Source organism: Dasypus novemcinctus, chromosome 11 (genome assembly GCF_030445035.2).
Source record: "Dasypus novemcinctus isolate mDasNov1 chromosome 11, mDasNov1.1.hap2, whole genome shotgun sequence".
Classification (NCBI taxonomy): domain Eukaryota; kingdom Metazoa; phylum Chordata; class Mammalia; order Cingulata; family Dasypodidae; genus Dasypus; species Dasypus novemcinctus.
In genome coordinates this window covers 30,298,701-30,322,134 of record NC_080683.1, presented here as the reverse complement: position 1 = coordinate 30,322,134, position 23,434 = coordinate 30,298,701, and the positions used below count along the sequence as shown (strand labels likewise).

At 36.5% G+C, this 23,434-nt stretch overlaps 1 protein-coding gene across 4 annotated transcripts in view; it reads right to left on the bottom strand.

Annotated features, from left to right (window-relative positions):
• BEND6 (BEN domain containing 6) overlaps positions 1–23,434 on the bottom strand; it is a 110,020-nt gene that overhangs the window by 39,526 nt on the left and 47,060 nt on the right. For 3 of the 4 annotated variants that reach the window (XM_004465351.3, XM_004465352.4, XM_058306910.1), the window contains exons 2-3: positions 16,167–16,385; positions 5,967–6,144 (exon numbers count right to left, since the gene is read on the bottom strand). In XM_004465351.3, the coding sequence (XP_004465408.1) occupies positions 5,967–6,144; positions 16,167–16,286 (298 nt within the window). In that variant the 5' untranslated portion in view covers positions 16,287–16,385. The remainder of the gene's footprint in view (positions 1–5,966; positions 6,145–16,166; positions 16,386–23,434) is intronic. The other variant, XM_058306911.2, reaches the window with a different exon arrangement.

The following is a 23,434-nucleotide window of genomic DNA, read 5'->3' as shown; positions in this document are numbered from 1 at the left end:
GTGGGGGTGTGGGGAGTGGGGTATAGGGGAACCTCCTATATTTTTTAACATAACATTTTATGTGAGCTATGTAACTTTTAAAAATAAATAAAAATAAAAATAAAAAATACATATTTTTAAAAAAGCGACAGTCTGTGATTAGCCATGCACACACACCTGTTCTTGGGGAAGAGGATTTTTATGTCCATTTCTATCACCAGCTGCCAGCAAGGACTGGACCCTGTGGCAGCCTTCCATGAGAGGGGTATGAGAGCTGGTAGCTATCATGCAGAGAGAGTAATTTGTAGTTCTTTACCATAATTTATCAGCCTCTTACTTCTGCTCTTTCCTGGATGCTGTATGGTGTTCTTTTGGCCTCTGGAATTTCAAAATAGTAATAGCTGTTTTGGACAGTTACTGCCTGTTTAACAGTTGTTTTGGTGGAAGGAATGAGTCCTGGATCTCCCCTCTCTGCCATCTTCCCTGGAAGTGGAATAGGCTTATTTTTTAACTTCTCTGACTCTATCCCCTTACCACCCCATGACAGACATTGAGCTTTCAGCTTTCTCCAGATTAAATCAGTCCCCACTAATCCATTTGCTTTTCAGCTTCTAAAAGTTTATGGGTATCTTTTATCTGCTGTGGCCTTTTCTTGGGTATTACTGGTTTTAGTGTTTATATGCCTTTTAAATGTATTTTTGGTGGGGTTTCAAGAGTGGAGGAAGATGCACGTATGTTTAAATGAGACTTTCTGTCATTTTTAAAAGAAGTTAGGCAAAACATATTGACTTTAGACTCTTTACTAAAAGCTCATTAGTTACAATATCGAGTTTGTTTTTCCTAGGTGGACATTCATTCTTTATAAATAATAACCATTTAATAGCCTTCTGTTCAATAGATATATCATTCATTTCTTTTCACAACTTACTGTTTTAGTCACTTATGGTTTATAAGGTATGTTTCAAGTCCTAACACAGACACATGTAGCACACTCACATTTGCTATTCTGAATGTCTAAAATTGCACTTGTATTTATTTTGCTATTTTTCTTATTTAGTAGACTTTGTAAACAGAGAAACAGCTCTGATTTTTAGTTCAAAGATTTATTAGGAATATTACTGAGCAAAGGCAAATAGTTAACATGTGTTGTTCTCTCAGACTCCTTTCTTATTTGGATTACGTGTAAAATTTCACCTTTCTGGTATCTCCCTAGTTCTGTCACAGAGAGGCCTACCCTGACCATGTTATTTTAAATTATAAACCACCTTCTCTCCTTCAAATATTTCTCCCTCTTTACTTCCTCAATTTTCTCTATAGCATTTGTCATCTTCTAACAATTTACTTAATTATTTTTGTTTTTTAATGTCTCCCCCTAATAGAATGTAAACTCCATGAAGTCATAGATTTTTGTTTTTTTCACTGATTTTTCTAGGTACTTAGAATTGTGCCTGACATATAGTAGAAACTCTATAAATGCTTAGTAAATGAACAAATGAATAAATGAACACTGCAATGGCTGCAGGCAGTGTCTGATAATCCCTGTTGCTTGAAGTCAAGTCAATAGCCAACTTTATTACCTGGTTTCCAGAGTGATATTCTAGTATGTGTGTTTGGGGTGTGGTGGGGGGCCAGCAGACAATATTAGCTGTATAATGGGTTATATATAGTTATAAGGCCAAGGAGAAAACAAAGCAGGGGAAGGGGATGTAAAATGTTGGGGTGGGGATGAAGGATCTAGAAATTAAAATTTTAGGTGAATGAAGGAGGTCAGGGAGAAGATGAATTTGGACTAAAGATCTGAAGGAACTGAGGGTACAAGCAATGTGGATAGCTGGGGAAGAAAACTCCAGGAAGAGGGAATAGCCAGTACAAAGACACGGAAGTAAGGTCATACCTGATGTCTTCAAGGAAAAGCAAGTGATCCATTGGGGTTAGATCATAGAGAAGGTAGGGGAGAGTAGAAAAAAAATAAGGCCAGAGAGATAGAGAGAATATGGCCAGATCATAATGACTTAACCATAATAATAGGGACATGGTTTTTACCCTGAGTGAGGTAGGAATCTATTAAAGGGTTTTGAAGAGAGGTATAACATGAATTGACTTATGTTTTGCAGAATTGTTCTTGCTGCTGTATTAAGCATAAAGTTCAGGGAAGCAAGACCAGAAGTAGGGAAACCAGTTAGCTGGCCAGTGAAATAATCTAGGTGAAAGAAAATGGTGACTAGGACGAGAGTAGCAGTAGTAGGAGTGATAAAAAGGGATTGAATTTCAGAAATATTTTGGAGGTAAAGTCAATAGGATTTGCTGATAGGCCCAGTGTGGGCTCTTAAAGAGATGAAGAAATTCAAGATAATATCATGGTTTTGGGCCAGAGTAATTGGAATAATGAAATTACCATTAATTGAAATAATGAAGAAAGAAAGAAACAAGTTGAGGGAAGTCAGGAATGCTGCTTGGAACATTAGTCTAAGATGACTACTAGTCAGGTCAAGTACACAGTTGGATTATGAGTCTGGAGTTTAAGGGAAACATCTAAGTGGTGTTTATAAATCAGAAAATCATAGCTTATTGATGCATTTTAATGTAATATTTTTGGAAGTGGGCATGGCTCAACTGATAAGAGTGTCTGTCTACCATATGGAGGGTCCAGGGTTCGATAACCAGGGCCTCCTGACCCCTGTGGTGAGCTGGCCCACGCACCGTGCTGCCACGCACAAGGAGTACTATGCCACACGGGGGTGCCCCTGTGTAGCGGTGCCCCACGCACAAGGAGTGTGCCAAGCAAGGAGAGCCACCCTTTGTGAAAAAAAGTGCAGCCTGCTCAGGAGTGGTGCTGCACACACGGAGAACTGACACAGCAAGATGATGCAACAACAACAAAAAGAGATGCAGTTTCCCAGTGCTGCCTGATAATGCAAGCAGACACAGAAGAACACACAGTGAATGGACACAGAGAACAGACAGTGGGGGTGAAGGGGAGAGAAATAAATAAAATAAAACTTTAAAAAAAAATGTAGGGAAGCGGACTTGGCCCAATGGATAGGGCGTCCATCTACCACATGGGCGGTCCGCGGTTCAAACCCTGGGTCTCCTTGACCCGTGTGGAGCTGGCCCATGTGCAGTGCTGATGTGTGCAAGGAGCGCCCTGCCACGCAGGGGTGTCCCCCATGTAGGGGAGCCCCATGGGCATGGAGTTCTCCCTATAAGGAGAGCCACTGAAAGCGAAAGAATGGCGCCAAACACATGGAGAGGTGACGCAGCAAGATAATGCAACAAAAAAAAGAAACATGATTCCTGTGCCGCTGACAACAACAAAAGCGGACAAAAGAAGAACACACAGCAAATGGACACAGAGAACAGACAACTGGGGTGGGGGGGGGGGAAGAAGGGGAGAGAAATAAATAAAAATAAATATATATTTTTTAAAAGTAATATTATTGGAGAGGATGACCTAAAAAGTGAATACAAATAGAAAGGAAAGAAAGTCTACAACTGAGCATAGGGCATCATCAAATATGTAAAGGTGGGATAATCAAAGGAATCAGCCAGATAGACTAAGATAGAAAGATTAGCAGTGAAGGAAGAAAATTGATGAATGTGGTGTCCTGGAGATCAAGTGAATAAACTTTTCAAGGAAGGGGAGATTGTCTACTAATGCTGCTCATCGGGTACTTAAGATGACAATTGAGTAGAGTGCATGTAGCTCACTGGTTGAATGCATGCTTTACATGTATGAGGTCCCTCCCGTGTTCAATCCCTGGTACCTCCTTAAACAAACAAATAAACAAACAAAAGGTGGCAACTGAGAAATGATCATTGGTTTTAGCAATGTGGAGGTTATTGATGATCTTGAGAAGTACAATGCAATGATGGGATCCAGAGAGAACAAAAGGGGGGAAACTGAAGAGAGTTTATATATAGTTAAGTCTTCTAAGGACCTTTCCTATAAAGAGAAAGAGAGAAATATTATAGAAGGTAGAGGGGAAAAATGGGCTGGAAAAGTTTTTTTTTTTTTTAAATGGGAGAAATAATATTATGTCTAGTAATAATCAGATGGATCCAGTTGCAAAGGAAAGTGGGGAGAATTGCTGGAGCAATGTCTTTGATTAAGTTAAAGGAGATGGGATCTGGTGCAGATGTGGAGAGATTGTCTTTGGGTAGAAATAAGGATAGACCAACCATGAGCAAAAGGAGAGAAAGTGGAGCCTATAAGTGCAGGGAGATGAGAATCTTTTCTTATCCATCAATTTCTCAGTGAAGTAGGGAGCCAAGTCATTAACTGAGGGTAAGGGTAAGAGAGGCGGCAGAGAGAGGAGAAAGAACAAAATGGCAATTATTTAGTGTAGGAGAGAGAGGAAACCCTATTTGGTCATAGAAAGTGATTCTTTTAATAAATTATTGACCGTTATTTGCCACTCTTTCATCTAGAGTTTTCTCTTCTATATTTTTAACAGAAATTGGTCTATAATTTCCTTTTCGAGGGTTTATGCATCAAAAAAACCCTCTTCTTGAGGGTTTATGTTCTGGTGCCAGTAAGTAAAAACAGTGACAATAACATTAATAACCAGCATTACTGAGCACTTATCATGTGCCAGGCACTGGGTAAAGCATTACTCTTAATTACCTTATTTAATCCTCATGGCAACAAGGAAATGATGTATTATCCCCATTTTGTAGACAAGGAAATTGAAGCTGGAGGTGAAGACACTATAAAGTGACATAGCCAAGTCGTACAGTTAAAAAGCAGAGTTGGAATTCAAACCAAGGTCTGACTCCAAGGTCTGAACCAGTAACTTATGCTAACTTTATAAGCTAGTTTTTCATCTTACTCTAAGTTTTCATGTAAAAATGGAATTATTTTTTCTTCAAAAAGCTCAGAAACTTTACCAGGAAAAAATATCAATTATAAGTATATAATATTTAAAGAGAAGAAATTAAAAATAGATGGCTCATTAATGGAATACATAACTTATTTCTAGTCACATGTTGCATTTTCTACTTAAAACTATCAAACCTCTAATTTAGTAAATATTCTTAGGGTAATATCTGAATCATTACTCTGCCAACCTCCCCAATCACCATCTTTTGACTCCTGTCAATTTTGCCTCCAAAAATATCATGGAAATGTCCATCTGTGTAGGCTAAGCTGCCATCATCTTAGTCTGAGTGGTTCTTTCCCATTTTCTTTCATGGGCTGTATACTTATTCTGCATATAGCAGCCAGAGAGATCTTTTTAAACATTCTGTTTATTTACTGTTTTATAACAAACTGTTGCACAGTGTGCTACTTAATTGCCGAATAGTCAACTGTACCAAATAGTACGTGGTACTTAATCATAAATGGAAAACATAATTTTTGGAAAAAAAAACAATACCACTTCAACACAACACAGGTTCCTATCAAAAGCCATTAAACCAAGTGCTTTTTAATTTGCTCAGGCTGATCTTTCTCCTTTATATGTTCCCTAAGAAATGTGATTATTTTCCTGAACCACTGCCCCCAAAACAAAAATTCAGATTTAACACCTGAAATCACCAATTGTAGTGGTTAATAATGAATCAAAACACATTTTGTAGAACTTTATCTATTAAAAGGGAATGAGACAAGCACATCTTGAGATTCTTAATGTTTTTGCTCTGTTTTATTAATTTTTTTTCACTACAGTGAATGACCTATACTAAATGTTCAATAAATATTTGTTGAACATTATTAAATGAATTCAACATTTGGTATTTTGTAGGAATACTCTTAAATATTCTGAAAAAAATTAAAAACACACAAAAAACAAAATGTTCTAAATAATAAACTAGAAGCTTCAATTGAGTGTTTCCATATTATATTATGTAATCAGAGGTTTTCTTAAAATGTGAATTTTGAGTTATCACAGTACTGATTTTTTTTTCATTCTTGAAAGCTAATTTGTAATACCTTTCATTATCACATATTTTCCCTTTCACCTAAAATGTCAAGTTTTCTCAAAGTTTACCTTGAAGCATGACCAAAGACTGTCGGAGTCGGCTGTTTTCTTTACGGGTGTTTGTTAGTTTTTGTTTTAGGCTTTTTATTTTGGTGCATAATTCCTCCTTTGATAATTCTGCTAAAGGTTCTTCATCATCACTGGAGCTCTCACCAGGCAAAAAGGCATTTCCTGAATATGGGTCTCTCTGAAAAACAAGGCAGATTCAACAAAAGAAGCTTTATAGCATCATTAGTGGTTCATCTCATGTTATATATGCTGAAGGGACTTAACTAGGTTTACAAATTCCTGTTTTCTCAGGCACTTTCTGATGCGGGAGAAGAACTAGGCCCTAAATAGTGATCTAGCACCAGTTTTATTTCCTACTATCCAGATGAACTCAGAATAATACCCAAGCATCACAGGTATATGCTCATGTACCTCTTACAAAGCAGAAAACAGGATTCTGGTTTTCTACCTAACTTCAGTGAAAAATACAAAGTAGGAAAATAGCATTACAGAGTATAATCAAAAAGAATGCCATGCAAATCTGGGCTAATTTTTGATATTCAATTGACTTTGAATAGGATGGTTCACTATCTGAACCTTATTTCTTTCATCAATAAATACTCATAGAAATATTAAATAAAATAGGAGAGTTTAGCAAGATGGCAAGATATAAACCAATATATAGAAGTTTATATTATTCTAACATTCCTTATAATATACTGTAAAAAAGGAGAACAATCTAAATGTCTAATGCAAACAAAAGGAATGAAATAATAGAGATTAAAGTTGAAATACAGAAAAGAAAAACAGAAAATCAATGAAACCAAAAGCATGGTCTTTGGAAAAATCAACAAAATTGACAAACCTTCAACTAGATTGACCATGAAAAAAAGAGAGAAGACTCAAAATACTAGAATCACAATTGAAAGAGGGGACATTGGGAAACGGACTTGGCCCAGTGATTAGGGCATCCGTCTACCACATGAGAGGTCCGCGGTTCAAACCCCGGGCCTCCTTGACCCATGTGGAGCTGGCCCATGAGCAGTGCTGATGCGCGCAACGAGTGCCGTGCCACACAGGGGTGTCCCCCGCATAGGGGAGCCCCACGCGCAAGGAGTGCGCCCCATAAGGAAAACTGCCCAGCGTGAAAGAAAGTGCAGCCTGCCCAAGAATGGCGCTGCCCACACTTCCCGTGCAGCTGATGACAACAGAAGCGGACAAAGAAACATGACGCAGCAAATAGACACAGAGAACAGACAACTGGGGGAGGGGGAGGGATTAAATAAATAAATAAATAAATCTTTAAAAAAAAAAAAAAGAAAGAGGGGACATTACTACCAACCTTCTAGAAATAAACAGGATTCTAGGTGAAATATTCTAGAAAGATGCAAACTATCAAAACAGACTTAAGAAGAAATAGACAATTTGATTAGGCTTATCACAAGTGAAGAAACTGGTTTAGTATAGAAAACAAAACAAAACAAAACAAAACAAAAACTTCTCACAGAGAAAAGCCCAGGCCCAGATGATTTCAATGCTGAATTCCATCAATCATTTAAAGAAGAATTAATACCAATTCTTGACATGCTCTTCAAAAACTAGAAGAGCAGGGAACACTTTCCAACTAATTTTATGAAGTCAGTACTACCCTATTACCAAAACAAGCCAAAAATATCACAAGAAAAGAGAACTAGAGATCTATATCACTTATGAAGATGGATGCAAAAATCTTTAACAAGATGCTATCATACCAAATCCAGCAATACATATAAAAAGAATTTTACAGCATGACCAAGTGGGATTTATCTAAGGAATGCAAGGTTGGTTCAACACCTGAGAATCAATTAATATACTGTATCATATTAATAGAATAAAAAAACAAAAATCACATGATCACTTCAAAAGATGCAGAAAAAACATTTGACAAAATCCAATACCCTTTCATGATTTAAAAAAATTCATCAAATTAGTCATAGAAAATAAGAAAAGGAATTTATGAAAAACTCATAGCTAAAATGATCACCATCCCAGGGTCCACAGGATGGAGTAATAAAATATGGATTAGAGTGGACTTACTGGTATTCTACTATAGAATAATTGTGACTCTAGCAATGGAAGAAATTATATCAATGATGTGGGGAAAATGGCCGCGGTATTTGCTGCAGGCAGGGAGAGGGAAGAAGAGATGTAATATGGGGGCATTTTGAGATTTGGAGTCCTAAATGATACTGCAGGGCCAGATGCTGTCCATTATATATTCTGCCATAACCCACTGAATGTACTGGGGGAGAGTGTAAATTACAATGTAAACTACAATCCACGTGGTGCAGCAGAGCTCCAAAATGTATTCACCAAATGCAATGAATATGCCACAATGGTGAAAGAGGTTGTTGATGTGGGAGGAGTGGGGGTGGGGGGTGGGGACGTATATGGGAACTGCTTATTTTTTTTTTAAAGATTTACTTATTTATTTATTTCTCTCCCCTTCCCCACCCTCTCTCTCCCCCACAGTTGTCTGCTCTGTGTGTTCATTTGCTTTGTGTTCATCTGTGACCGCTTCTATCTTATCAGCAGCACTGGGAATCTGTGTTTCTTTTTGTTGCGTTATCTTGTGTCAGCTCTCCATGTGTATGGTGCCATTCTTGGGCAGGCTGTACTTTTTTTCATGCTGGGCGACTCTCCTTATGGGGTGCACTCCTTGCGCATGGAGCTCCCTTATGTGGGGGACACCCCTGTGTGGCACAGCACTCCTTGCGCACATCAGCGCTGCACATGGGCCAGCTTCACACAGGTCAAGGAGGCCCCGGGTTTGAACTGCGGACCTCCCAGTGGTAGGTGGACACCCTATCCATTGGGCCAAGTTCACTTCCCATCTTATATTTTTTAATGTAACATTTTTTTGTGATCTATGTATCTTAAAAAAAAAAAGACAATTAAAAAACATCAAATTAGACATATAGAAAATAAGAAAAAGCATTTATGAAAAGCTCACAGCTAAAATGAAACTTAATGGTGAATGACTGGATGCTTTCCCCCTAAGATAAAGAACAAGACAAGGATATCTACTTGTGCCACTTCTATTCAATATTATACTGGAGGTTCTAGTCAGGGCAATTAGGTAAGTAAAAGAAGTAAAAGGCATCCAAATTGTTTATTCTCAAATGACATGATCTTGTATATAGAAAATCCTAAGGAATCCACTACAAAACTACTAGACTGAATAAATTAGTTCAGCAAGTTTACAGAACACAAGATAAATGAAAAAATAATTTGTATTACTAAATACTGGCAATGAAAAATCCTAAAATGAAATTAAGAAAACAATTCCATCCATAATATCACCAACACTGATAAAATAATTAGGAAAATATTTAACCAAATCAGGTCTAAATAAATGAGAAAATATCCCATGTAGGTGGGCTGAAAGAGTAAACATTAAGATAGCAATACTCCCCGAACTGATTAACAGATTCAACATAGTCCCTATCAGAATCCCAGATGACTTCTTTGTAGGAACTGACAACTGATACTAAAATTCATATGGAATTGCAAGAGACCGAGAAAAGACAAATGATCTTGAAAAAGAACAAGGTAGGAGAATTCACACTTCCCTATTTCAAAACTTATTATAAAGCAGTGGTAATTCAGACAATGTGATACTGGCACTGTAGAGACATATCAATTAATGGAATTGAACTGAGAGTCCAGAAATAAACATAAACATTTATGGTAAACTGATTTTTGACAAGGGTGCCAAGACCATTCAATGGAAAAGAATAGTCTTCAACAAACAGCACTGGGATAACTGGATAACCACATGCAAAAGAATGAAATAGGACCCTTTCCTTATGTCAGTTCATAAAAAATCACTCAAAGTGGATCAATGACCCATATATAAGAGCTGAAACCACAAAATTCTTATAAGAATTTTCTTAGAAGAAAACACATGAGTAAATCTTCATGACCTTAGATTTTGCAAAAAAAATTTATTCTTAAATATTGCACCAAAAGTATGAGCAACAAAAGGAAAAATAAACAAATTGGACTTCAGCAATATAATGACTTCAAAGGACATCATCAAGAAAGAGAAAATTGGGGAAATGGACTTGGCCCAGTGGTTAGGGCATCCGTCTACCACATGGGAGGTCCGCGGTTCAAACTCCGGGCCTCCTTGACCCATGTGGAGCTGGCCCATGCGCAGTGCTGATGCGCGCAGGGAGTGCCGCACCACGCAGGGGTGTCCCCCGCGTAGGGGAGCCCCACGCGCAAGGAGTGCACCCGGTAAGGAGAGCCGCCCAGCGCGAAAGAAAGTGCAGCCTGCCCAGGAATGGCGCTGCCCACACTTCCCGTGCCGCTGACGACAACAGAAGCGGACAAAGAAACAAGGCGCAGCAAACAGACACAGAGAACAGACAACCGGGGGAGGAGGGAATTAAATAAAATAAATAAATCTTTAAAAAAAAAAAGAAAGAGAAAATTGGGAAGCGGACTTGGTCCAATGGATAGGGCGCCCACCTACCACATGGGAGTTCCGTGGTTCAAACCCCGGGCCTCCTTGACCCGTGTGGAGCTGGCCCATGCTCAGTGCTGATGCACGCAAGGAGTGCCATGCCACGCAGGGGTGCCCCCACCCACACAGGGGAGCCCCATGCTCAAGGAGTGTGCCCTGTAAGAAGAGCCGCCCAGCGCAAAAGAAAGTGCAGCCTGCCCAAGAATGGCGTCTCACACATGGAGAGCTGACACAGCAAGATGACCGAAACAAAAAAGAAACACAGATTCCCAGTGCTGCTGATAAGGATAGAAGCGGTCACAGAGGAGCGCACAGAGAGTGGACACAGAGAGCAGGCAACTGGGGAGGGGAAAGGGAGAGAAGTAAATAAATAAATAAATCTTAAAAAAAAAAGTGAGAAAACAACTCATAGAATGACAGAAAATCTTTGCAAACCATATATGTGATAAGGGACCTGAATCTATAATACATAAAGAAAACGTACAACTCAATAATAAAAAGACAAATAGCCCAACTAGAAAATGGGCAAAGGATCTGAATAAATGTTTCTGCAAAAAGATAAAAAAGTGGTCAATAAGCATATGAGGAAATGATTGATATCATGGTCATCAAGAATATGCAAATCAAAACCACAAGGAGATAAGCACTTCACACCTGCAAGAATGACTAGCATAAAAAATCCGATGTGATTGGTGAAGATGTTCAGAAATTGGAATCTTCATACACTGCTAGTGGGAATATAAAATGTTGCAGGACTTTGCAAAACAGCATTTCCTCAAACCATTACACACTGAGTTATCATATGATACAGCAATTTCACTCCATTACTCAAGAGAATTGAAAACATATGTTTACACAAATACTTGTACATGAGTGTTCATCGCAGCATTATTAATAATAGCCAAAAGGTGGAAACAACTCAAATACCCATTAACAGACAAATGGATAAACAAAATGTGGTATATCCATACAATATTATTCATCCATGAAAGGAATTAAGTCCTGATACATACTATGACTTGAATGAACCTTGAAAACATTCAAAAAAGCCCATGTACTTTATTATTCAATTCATACGACATCTAGATTCTAGACTCTAGAATCAGGATATATATCAAAACAGGAAGTAGACTAATGATTTCTTATGGCTGGGGTGGAGGTTGGGAGGCATGATAGATAAAAGTGTATACGCTTTCCTTTTTAGGTGGTGAAAATGTTCTAAAATTGTGATCATTGCACATATTAAAGAATATACCTTAAAACCATTGAATTGTGCACTTTAAATGGGTGAATTGCATGGTATGTGAATTATGTTTCAATAAAGCTGTTTTTTTAAAAAATTGGTTGCTTCTATAAACCAGCAACAAGCAATTAATAAACATAATGTCCAAAAGGACACCATTTCTTAAAAGTCGGAAGTGTTGTTATCTGTGGGGAGGAGTATAGGGGTTGTAGCTGGGAGGGGCATGAGGTGAGCTTCCAGGATGCTGGTGATGTTCTGTTTCTTGATGTGGGTGTGTTCAGTTTGTAATAATCCATCAAGCTGTACACTTTTTTTTTTTTGCATTTTCATTGAAGCTGTTAAAGCTACGTATGTGTGATGTATGTATGTATGTATGTATGTATGTATGTATGTATTGGGAGGTACTGGGGATTGAACCTGGGACCTTGAAAATGGGAAGAGGCACTCAACCACTAAGCTACACCAGCTTCCCTGTACACTTTTGATATGTGCACTCTTCTGTTGTATATTATACTTCCAGAAACACTTTTTCAAAACAGATCTCCAGAAAATTAATTTGATCATTTCCCTTAGTTTTCTTGTATTTACGTTTAAACACTCTTTTGAAAACACCCGTCATGAACAGATAACAAAAGATGAGCAAGGTCTTTATGTAGAAAGTCATAAAACTTCAATTGAAAGACAATGAAAAAGATCTAAATTAAAGGAGAAAGATCCCATATTCAGAGACAAGAAGCCTTAATTTCAAAAATATTGTCTCTCCAAATTGATCTATAGATTTAATACAATTCCAATAAAAATCCAAATAGGCTTTTTTGGAACTTGATAAATGTATTCTAAAATATATATGGAAGCGCAAAAGGCCAAGATATTCAAGGCAATCCTGAAGGATTATAAGGAGCAGGGTCTTTTTTCTTACAGATACAAAGGCCTGTTAAAAGTCTAGGGCAATTAAAATGATATAGTACTGGCACAGGCCTAGACAATAAGACTAGTGAAATAAAATAAAAGGCCAGAAATAAATCTATGCACATGAGGATCGTAGATATATGACAGAGGTTGCATGGCAGCTTCCTGGGAAAATAGTGACTATTCAACAGATGAAGATGGAAAAATAGTTGACCATTGGGAGTTTAAAAAAAAAAATGGATCCCTCTCTATATAAATGCACCCATACACACATATATGTATGAAACATATAAAAATTAAATTTATTAAATATAGAAATAAATTAAGATTAAATTTTTAATCCATCTGAGGTTTTACATATATATATAAACTTCATAAAATCTTAAAAGTCTGAGAAGAAAAGTTAAGTGAATATCTTTTGAATTTGGGGCAGGAAAGGAGTTCTTAAACAAGACATAAATTCAGTGGACATAATAAAAAAAGACTGATAAATTCAACTACATTAAAATTAAGAACTTTTGTTCATTTTAAATTAAGACACTTGAAATTTTTTAAAAAAGACTTTAAATAAAGTGAAAAGACAAGCTACAAACTGGTGGAAGATATTTGCATTATGGGTGACATACACATATATATTATATATATATGTCATATATATTCCTGTAAATCAATAAGAAATACCCAGCATATTAGTGGAAAAATGGGGAAATGACAAGAACAAGCATTTTACCAAACAGGGAAGACGTATGGCTAATAAGCATACAAAGAGATGTTAATCAACTTATTAACAATCAAGAAAAAGGAGATCAAGAGCACAACAAGATAATAATTTTTTGGCAAAAATTAATTTTGATGAAACCAAGTGTACAGTGGCTGTAGAATAACAGAATTTTCTATATATTGCTGGTGAGAATGTAAATTGGTACAAATATTTTGTAAGACATATTCACCTTATCTTTTAAAATTATACATTCACTTACCCTCTGATCTTAGTTTCACTCCTACATCTATAACTAAGAGAAACTTAGCACATGTGTACAAGGAAACATATCCAAGACTGTATATAGCAACATTGCTCATAATAACGAAAACTATAATAGAAAGATACAAATGTCTATTAATGGGATAGAGGGTAAAATTGTGTTAGGGTCATGTAATGGAATATTACACAGCAATGACAGTGAATGCTTTATAAGTATAATAAATGAGTCTTAGTAAAATGTTGAGTGCTAATAGCAAGTTCCAGAAGAAAATATATAGTACAATATATTTTTCCTAAAGCTTAAGTACAAATCAAATCAAATGATAGAAAATACATAATATATTCTTATATATAATGAGACTATATAACATAAACATCAGTATAGATATATATTTGGTGAAACTAAAAACAAAGCAAGGAAATTCCATACAAAATTGAGTACAGTGATTACCTCTGGAGTGAGGCAGGCAGGGGGTGAGGTAGAGAAGGAAGACATAGGTGGATATAAGTTATTGTCATATTTTACATCTTAGAATAGAGCAGCTTTAATAGAGTTGATTGTACTTTTTAAAATAAAGAAATAAAAGATGACATGAGACAATATATAGAGAATATCTAGCATATTGCATTGAACATAGTAGACATGATAATCATTACTGTTATGGTGGGATAATATTGTTGAAATACACAGTATTTTTCTATCTGGGTAATAAATTCCCAAAACTTTTTTTAGGGAGCCAATTTTAAGGTTTCTCCATTGGTGAGGGACAGTGCAGAAACAATTAGAACAGTTTTCATGATTACCTTTGAGAATTAAAAATATTTTAAAAGTCAATAGCAAGGCAATAGTCTGAAAACGCAGGCTTTTGAGTTGTAAAACCTGCTATGTTGAGACAGAAAATAGTTTTCTCAAACTGTCCAAGCTCGCCTATATATGTAAAGATCTAAACCTGACCCAGTGGAGGAGAGTGGAATGTGTGAAGATCTAAACCTAGAAGCCTGTGCACTAGTCTGAAGAATGAATCCCCAAAGGCATCCATGGCCAAAACCTTGGAGGCTGTAAATGTTACCTTACATGGAAAAAAGGACTTTGTAGATGTGATTCAGTTAAGGACCCTGACTTGGAGAGATTATCCTGGATTATCTAGGGGGGGCCAATGTAATCACAAACTGATAATAGGGATGCAGAAGGAGTCAGAGTCAGAGAAGGCCATGTGATGACTAAAGCAAAGAAAGGAATAATGCCCTTTGAAGATGAAGCAAGGGGCCACAAGCCAAGGAATAAAGGCACCTCCAGAAGCCAGAAAAGGGAAGGAAACGGGGTCTCCCCAGGAACATGCAGGAGGAACCAGCCCTGCTGAGACCTTGACGTTAGCCCAGTAAGACCTGTGTAGGACTTCTGACTTCCAGAACTATAAGAGAATAAATCTGTGTTATTTTAAGCCACAAAGTTTGTGATAGGTTGTTACAGGAGTCATCAGATACCTGGAGTTAATGTTTTTTAAAAATAAAGTTTAGAGTAGAAGAGAAAATTTTGATATAAAGAAAAGCAAACAGTAAATCTTAAGGAATAGATATTCCAATTTCTCCAATTTTTTTTTTGAGAAGGAAAACATTTCCTGATATCTTGCTGATCTTTCATTTCCCAGAATATAAAAATAAGTTTGAACATTAGTCTTTTGGACCATATCTAAATAGATGCAGGTAAACTGTCTGTTGAGTATGTTTCTAACTCAACTCATTTAACATTAAAAAAGGATTACTGATGCTTAATGTATGTAGAAGTTTTAATTAACTTGATTGTAAAAGTGTGGAAATGGGTAGAGTAGATGGTAACACATTATAATGAGTAGTACCTAGTTTATAAATTGGAATGTGGCTTGAAAGGGTAGTCTAGGCATGTAAATATCAATTGAAAGAAAGCTAGAAGATAATCTAGGGACTGAATAACACAGTAAAAGCAGAGGTGGATGAGAATTGTGGTTGATGGTACAGATGCAAGAGTGTCCTTCTATGAGGTAGAGCAGATGTACATTATTATTGTAGGGTTGTGGGAATGTGGAGAAGCATGGGAATAAAACAACTAGTGTGACCAATGGATTATGGTTAACAAGCAATACTGTAATATTCTTGCATCAATACCAAAGATGTACTGTGTTGACTATGGGGTGGAAGTATGGAAAAAACATGCCAAATATATGCTATGGACCATGGTTACTGGTAATAGTCTGATGATATTACCTCATAATCTGTAACAAATGTTCCACCATGGTGTGTTGTGTTGGTGAAGGGGTGTTATATGGGAATTCTACACATGTACATGATTGTTTTGTAAGTCACAACTTCTGCAATAAAAACATTTAAAAAAATAATAGGGTTGTTTGGGGGAAAATACACCAAGTATAAGGTAATTTAAAAAATTGAAAAGGGAACACGAAATTACATTCCCTCGATGGAATATAGAATTAAAAAGAAGAAATTAATAGAAGGGGGAAAAGTTCTAATAAATTGCTAAAGGAATTATGGATTATTGTGGAGCTAGATAATGAAATTATATCAAGGCAACAGAAAACCAACCTGTCCTTTATCCTTGTCACTATTTGCATTCTCTGATTCCATTGTTTCTGTCCTTTTCCTCTTTCCTTTTCTAAGAGCTTGGATATTGGTAATTTCATCTGTTTGGAAGAGCTTCTGCATTTTCTCAATTAGTTATGAAGGGTCTTCTGAAATTGTGGGAGGAGGGAATCCCCATGTAGATGATCTATTCTGCACGTAGCCCAAAATTTAATGTTTTTCCTTAAAAACAAAAACAAAAAAAAGGATACATATTTAAAACTGTATGTTTCATAATGGCATTTGCCACTCATGTTAATTCTTTTTATTAACGGCTTCTCTATCTTTCTCTCCCCCACTGACCAATTTTATACATCTTTTCATTTGGTTCTAAGGTCTTTCAATTTCACCAGCATCCTGGGGATTTTCATTGCATCCATGATCTAATTTGCAATGAATTGTCACTTATAAAATCAAAGTGTAAAATTTTGCCATCTTTACAACTTTTTTCTTGTCAATCAGTTGTGAGAGTCTAAAATACAAAGTAGAACATTATAAATGTATGCAAACAGTATCTCAGAGAATTGAAGTTACACATCTTTAAGAAAAAGACACTCATAATAACAAATCTTTCCAGGACCAAAATGTCCCGGGGAGATCAATCAGACAATAAGAGTTTTTTAGAGTTGTTCTTGTTTGTTTGTTTGTTTTTAACTGGAAACTCTGAAGTCTTGAGATGAAAGAATTTTCTTTGGTGTAACTTAAGGAATTATACCATAAAGAATGGGAGGAAAATCATAAAAATTGTGAAGGATAATCATTTTTCAAAACCAAATAAAGTAGATGTTTCTTCTTATGTAAAAGAGAATTGAAATAATCAAATTTAACTTTTGCTACACACGAATGATGCAGTACACTAGGTCTTAGCATCCTTACTACTTGCATATATTGGTCTATTTTCTTGGAAAATATTTATTTATAATACTTAATTATAAATACTAAAACTTTAGCTATGGAATACCAGAACTGGGCTTAAAAGGGATTTCAAAAATTGTGGACTTTTAGTGAGAAGGTAAAATATGTTATTTACCAAGTTACACTGAGTAATTATTTTAGGAAATATGATTCTTTTGCCTCTTTTACGAGGAATTCATTCTCTCTACATCAAGCATAAAAAAACAGTGGAAGTGGTCTTGCCAAAATTACCTGTCTCTTGATAGCATGATCTTTGAAATTATTAGTAAAGCCTGATATGGGTAAGACCTCTGATTTATGTGAGTTGATTTGACAGTCAGTCCAGTCTTTTGTGTTAGCTCAAGCGCTATTCTATACTTAGCCTAACATAAGTTTTCAAAGAAGAGTCACAAAAAGCAATTTTGCCAAGACCATCCCTAACATCATTCTGTGTAGGATTAAGTAAGAAGAGGTGTAGGGCATCCTACTGGCTGCCTACGGCTTTCCTTCTCATATCATACGTGCATCTGAGATTCAGAATAATAGGCAAAATTTCTAAATGACCTTTGAGGGTCACCTCACACAGGGAGGAGCATTTAAGTTAAGCCACTTTTCCATTATGTACCTCAGAGTTCTATAGCTTGTGTGACATTCTTTAGGGAGTTATAAATCCATAGATTCTATATACGTTCACTACCAGTAGTCTTATGCCAGGGATATACTGCTAAGAGTATTTGCTAGATAAAATCTCTCCTTGTAGGAAATATCATTAGTATATTTTACTAGAGGAGGGGGTAATAAACTTTTTCTGCAAAGGACCAGATAGTAAATATTTTAGGCTTCGCAGACCAAGAGGCACAAACAAAGATATTATGCACTTATGTGATGAGAGAGAAAATGAATTTCCACAAAAGTTTTTATTCACAAAATTCAAAATATTATAACAACAATAACTGAGTACAACTTTTTGTAAAATAGGTATATCTATAAAGAGAAGAAGGAAATTCTTTTTAAAAATAGTAACATTTCTCTTAATTGGGGTTCAAAGTTAGTGTTTGCTTTTGTCAAAATTGTTTACAAATGCCCATCTGAATGCACATCTGCAATGAAATTTTATGTATTTCTCTCTTTTTTTTAAAGATTTATTTTATTTATTTATTTCTCTCCCCTTCCCCCCTGCCCCGGTTGTCTGTTCTCTGTGTCTATTTGCTGGGTCTTCTTCTTTGTCCGCTTCTGTTGTTGTCAGCCGCACGGGAACCTGTGTTTCTTTTTGTTGCGTCATCTTGCTGTGTCAGCTCTCCGTGTGTGCGGCGCCATTCTTGGGCAGGCTGCACTTTCTTTCGTGCTGGGCAGCTCTTCTTATGGGGCGTACTCCTTGTGCGTGGAGCTCCCCTACGCGGGGGACACCCCTGCGTGGCACAGCACTCCTTGAGCACATCAGCACTGCGTGTGGGCCAGCTCCACACGGGTCAAGGAGGCCTGGGGTTTGAACCGTGGACCTCCCGTGTGGTAGACAGCCACCCTAACCACTAGGCCAAGTCCGCTTCCCTGTATTTCTCTTTGAAAATATCTGTCACATGGATAGGTTCTGCCAAATACTAGTGATACACGAGCTTATAATTTTTAAATTGAGATAAATTTATATAACATGAAGTTTAACATTTTAAACTGTACAGTTTTTAGTATAGTAACAATGTGTGAAACCATCACCACATTTAATTCCACAATATTTCTATCACCCCAAAAAGAAACACTGTACCTCCCGAATAAGAGCTGATAATTTTTACTGAGCATATTCATCACATAGAAGGCATTTATAGAATTCTATTGCAGTCTTCTCATGATATTTGCCTTTTACCATGTCATTACATTGAACCTGGAAAATATATCTACTGCAAATTTGTGCAAGAATGGAGATCTCACTTCTTGTTTCAACTTTTTAAAATTTAAAATTTTATTTTTATTTAATTTTTATTGGAGTATATCATTCATACACAAACACACAAACAATAAGTTTATAGTAAAGACTGTGAACTTACAAAATAAACATACATAACATCACACAGGGGTCTCATTCATCACCCCTCCACCAACTCTTTGCATTGGTGTGAAACATTTGTTACAAACTCTGCAAGAGCATCATCAAAATCTTACTACCAACTATATTCCTTATCTTACATTTGGTGTATTTTCCCCCCAACCTATACTATTTTTTTTTCAAATATATTTTTGTTACAGATATTGTGAACACAAAACCATCATACAGATGTGTAGATTTCCCATACAACTCCACATCCTGGTGGAATATTTGTTACAGATTATGAGAATATATCATCAGACTATTACCACCAATCATGGTCTATAGCATACATTTGGCCCACTTTTTCCATACACCTCCATTATCAACACAGTACAGCTTGGCATTGATGCAAGAATATTATAGTATTGCTGTTAACCACAGTCTATAGGACACACCAGTTGTAGTTTCTCCCATGTTTCTCCATATTCCCTTTACCTTGCAATAGTGATGTACATCTGCTCTAGCACACAGGAGGACTCTCTTGCTTTTGTACCCCTAACCACAATTCTCAACCACCTCTGGGTTCACTGTGTTATCCAGTCCCTAAATTATTCTTTAGCTTTCTTTCTATTGACATTTATTTCCCCAGACTACCTTTTTCAATCACAATTCCATTTATAAACCAGTTGCTACTCACTATAATGTGTTACTATCAACTCTATCCATCTCCACACTTTTACAGTTAACTTAATTAAAACTTCTATATACATTAAACACCTGTAGCTCTACTCAACCTTCCTCTTCTATCCTTATAACCTATACTCGAGATTTTAATTCTATGTGTTTATTATATGTATGTAGTTCATATTAGTGAGACCATGCTATATTTGTGTCTGGCTTACTTTGCTTAGTATAATGTCTTCAAGACTAATCCATGTTATCACATATGTCCCAGTTTCATTTCTTCTTATTGCAGGATAATATTCCATAGTACATATACACCACATTTTGTTTATACATTCATTGGTGGATGGACACTTGGGTTGTTTCCATCTTTTGGCAATTGTGAACAATGCTGCTATGAACATTGGTGTGCAGATGTCTGTTCGTGTCATAGTTTTTAGTTCTTCTGGATATATTCCTAGAGGAATTGCTGGATCATATGGCAGTTCTATATTTAGCTTCCTGAGGAACCACCAAACTGTCTTCCACAGAGGCTGCACCGTTTTACAATCCTACCAACAGTGAAGGAGTGTTCCTTATTTCTCCACATCCTCTCCAGGATTATTGTTGTCTGTTTTTTTAATAATGGCCATTCTATGTGGTGTTACATAATATCTCATTGTTGTTTTAATTTGCATTTCCCTAACAGCTAGTGATATGGAACATTTTTTCATGTGCTTTTTAGCCATTTGTATTTCCTCTTTGGAGAAACGTCTATTTAAATCTTTTGCCCATTTTTAAATATTGGATTGCTTACTCTTTTATTGTTGAGTTGTATGATCTCTTTATATAGAATGGAAATCAAACCCTTATTGAATAAGTGGTTTCCGAATAGTTTCCCTCATTGACTGGGCTGCCTTTTCACATTCCTGATGAAGCACTTTGAATCACAGAAATGTTTAAGTTTGAGGAGGTCCCATTTATGCATGCTTTCTTTTGTTGCTCGTGCTTTTGGTGTCAGGTTTAAGAATCCATCACCTATCACCAGGTCTTGAAGATGTTTCTCTACATTTTCTTCTAGGAATTTTATTGTACTTCCTTTTATATTTAGGTCTTTGATCCATTTTGAGTTAATTTTTGTATAAGGTGTGAGGTAGGGGTCTTCTTTCTCTTTTGGCTATGGATATCCAATTTTCCCAACACCATTTGTTGAATAAACTGTTCTGCCCCAACTGGGAGGGCTTGACGGACTTGTAAAATATCACTTGGCTGTAGATGTGAGGGTCTGTTTCTGAACTGTCAGTTCAGTTACATTGGTCTATGTGTCTATCTTTATGCCAATACAATACTGTTTTTATCACTGTAGCTAGGTAATATGATTTAGTCTGGAAGCGAGAGTCCTCCAACTTCACTTTTACTTTTTAAGATGTTTCTGGCTATTCAGGGCCTCTTACCCTTCCAGATAAATTTGATAATTGTGTTTTCCATTTGTTTAAAAACTGCTTGTGGAATTTTTATTGGGGTTGCATTGAATCTGTATATCAATTTGGGTAGAATTGACATCTTAATGATATTTAGTCGTCCAATCGATGAGCATGGAATGTTCTTCCAATTATTTAGGTCTTTTAAAATTTCTTTTAGCAATGTATTATAGTTTTCTGAACATAAGTGCTTTGCATCTTTGGTTATGTTTATTCCTAAATATTTGATTCTTTTAGTTGCTATTGTAAATGGAATTTTTTTCCTGATACCTCCTCATATTGTGCATTATTCGTGTATAGAAACACCACTGATTTTTTGTATTAATCTTGTATCCTCACACTCTACTGAAATCATTTATTAGTTCTAGCAGCTTTGTTGTAGATTTTTCGGGATTTTCTAGATATACAATCATATCATCTGCGAATAGTGAAAGTTTTAATTCTTTCTTTCCAATTTGGATGCCTTTTATTTCTTTTTCTTGCCTTATTCCTCTAGCTAGAACCTCTAGGACTATATTGAAAAACAGTGGTGACAGTGGGCATCCTTGTCCTGTCCCCGATCTCAATGGGAAAGCTTTTAGTTTTCACCATTGAATACAATGTTAGCTGTGGGTTTTTCATATATGGCCTTTATCATGTTGAGAAAATTTTCTTCAATTCTTATTTTTTGTAGCATTTTTACCAAGAAAGGATGCTGTATTTTGTCAAATGCCTTTTCTGCATGAATTGATAAGATCATGTGATTTTTCTTCTTTGATTTATTAATGTGGTGTATTTTTTTTTTAAGATTTACTTTTTTATTTATTTCTCTCCCCTCCCGGCTCCCCCCCTCCCCCCAGTTGTCTGCTCTCTGTGTCCATTTGCTGCGTGTTCTGTGACCACTTCTATCCTTATCAGAGGCACCGGAAATCTGTGTTTCTTTTTGTTGCGTCATCTTGTCGTGTCAGCTCTCCGTGTGTGCGGCACCATTCTTGGGCAGGCTGCACTTTCTTTCACGCTGGGCAGCTCTCCTTATGGGGCACACTCCTTACACATGAGGCTCCCCTATGCAGGGGGACACCCCTGCATAGCTCAGCACTCCCTGCACACGTCAGCACTGCACATGGGCCAGCTCCACATGGGTCAAGGAGGCTTGGGTTTTGAACAGCGGACCTCCCATGTGGTAGGCAGATGTCCTATCCATTGGGCCAAGTTTGCTTCCCTAATGTGGTGTATTATGCTCATTGATTTTCTTGTGTTGAACCAGCCTTGCATGCCTGATCATGATTAATTCTTTTTATGTGTTGTTGGATTCAATTAGCAAGTATTTTATTGAGGAATTTTGCATCTGTATTCATTAGAGAAATGGGTCTGTAATTTTCTTTTTTTCTGGCTTTGGTATTAGGGTGATATTGGCTTCATAGAATGTGTTTGGTAGCGTTCCTTCTTGTTCAACTTTTTGGAAGAGCTTGAGTAAGACTGGTATTAAATCTTCTTTGAATGCTTGGTAGAACTCACCTGTGAAACCATCTGGTCCTGGGTTTTTCATTTTGGGTAGCTGTTTGATGACAGTTTCAATCTCTTTACTTGTGATTGATTTGTTGAGGTCTTTTATTTCTTCTAGTGTCAGTATAGGCTGTTTTATACATTCCTAGGAATTTTTCCATTTCATCTACATTGTCTAGTTTTTTAGTATAAAGTTGTTCATAGCATCCTCTTATGATCTCCCTTATTTCTGTGGGGTCAGTAGTAAGGTTCCCCTTTTCATTTTTTATTTCATTTATTTGCATCTTCTCTTTTTCTTAGTCAGTCCAGCTAATGGTTAGTCAATTTTGTTAATCTTAGAAGAACCAAATTTTGGTTTTATTAATTTTCTCTATTGTTTTTTTTTTTTCGTTCTTGATTTCATTTATTTCTGCTCTGATCTTTGTTATTTCATTCCTTCTACTTGCTGTAGGATTAGCTTGCTGTTCTGTTTCTAGTTTTTCCAGCTGTGTAGTTAGGTCATTGATTTTAGCTCTTTCTTCTTTTTTAATGTAAGCATTGAGGGCTATAAATTTTCCTCTCAACAATGCCTTCACAGCATCCCATAGGTTCTGATATGTTGTATTCTCATTGTCATTCATCTTGAGATTTTTATTGATTTCTCTTGAAATTTCTTCCTTGACCCACTGATTATTTAAGAGTGTGTTGTT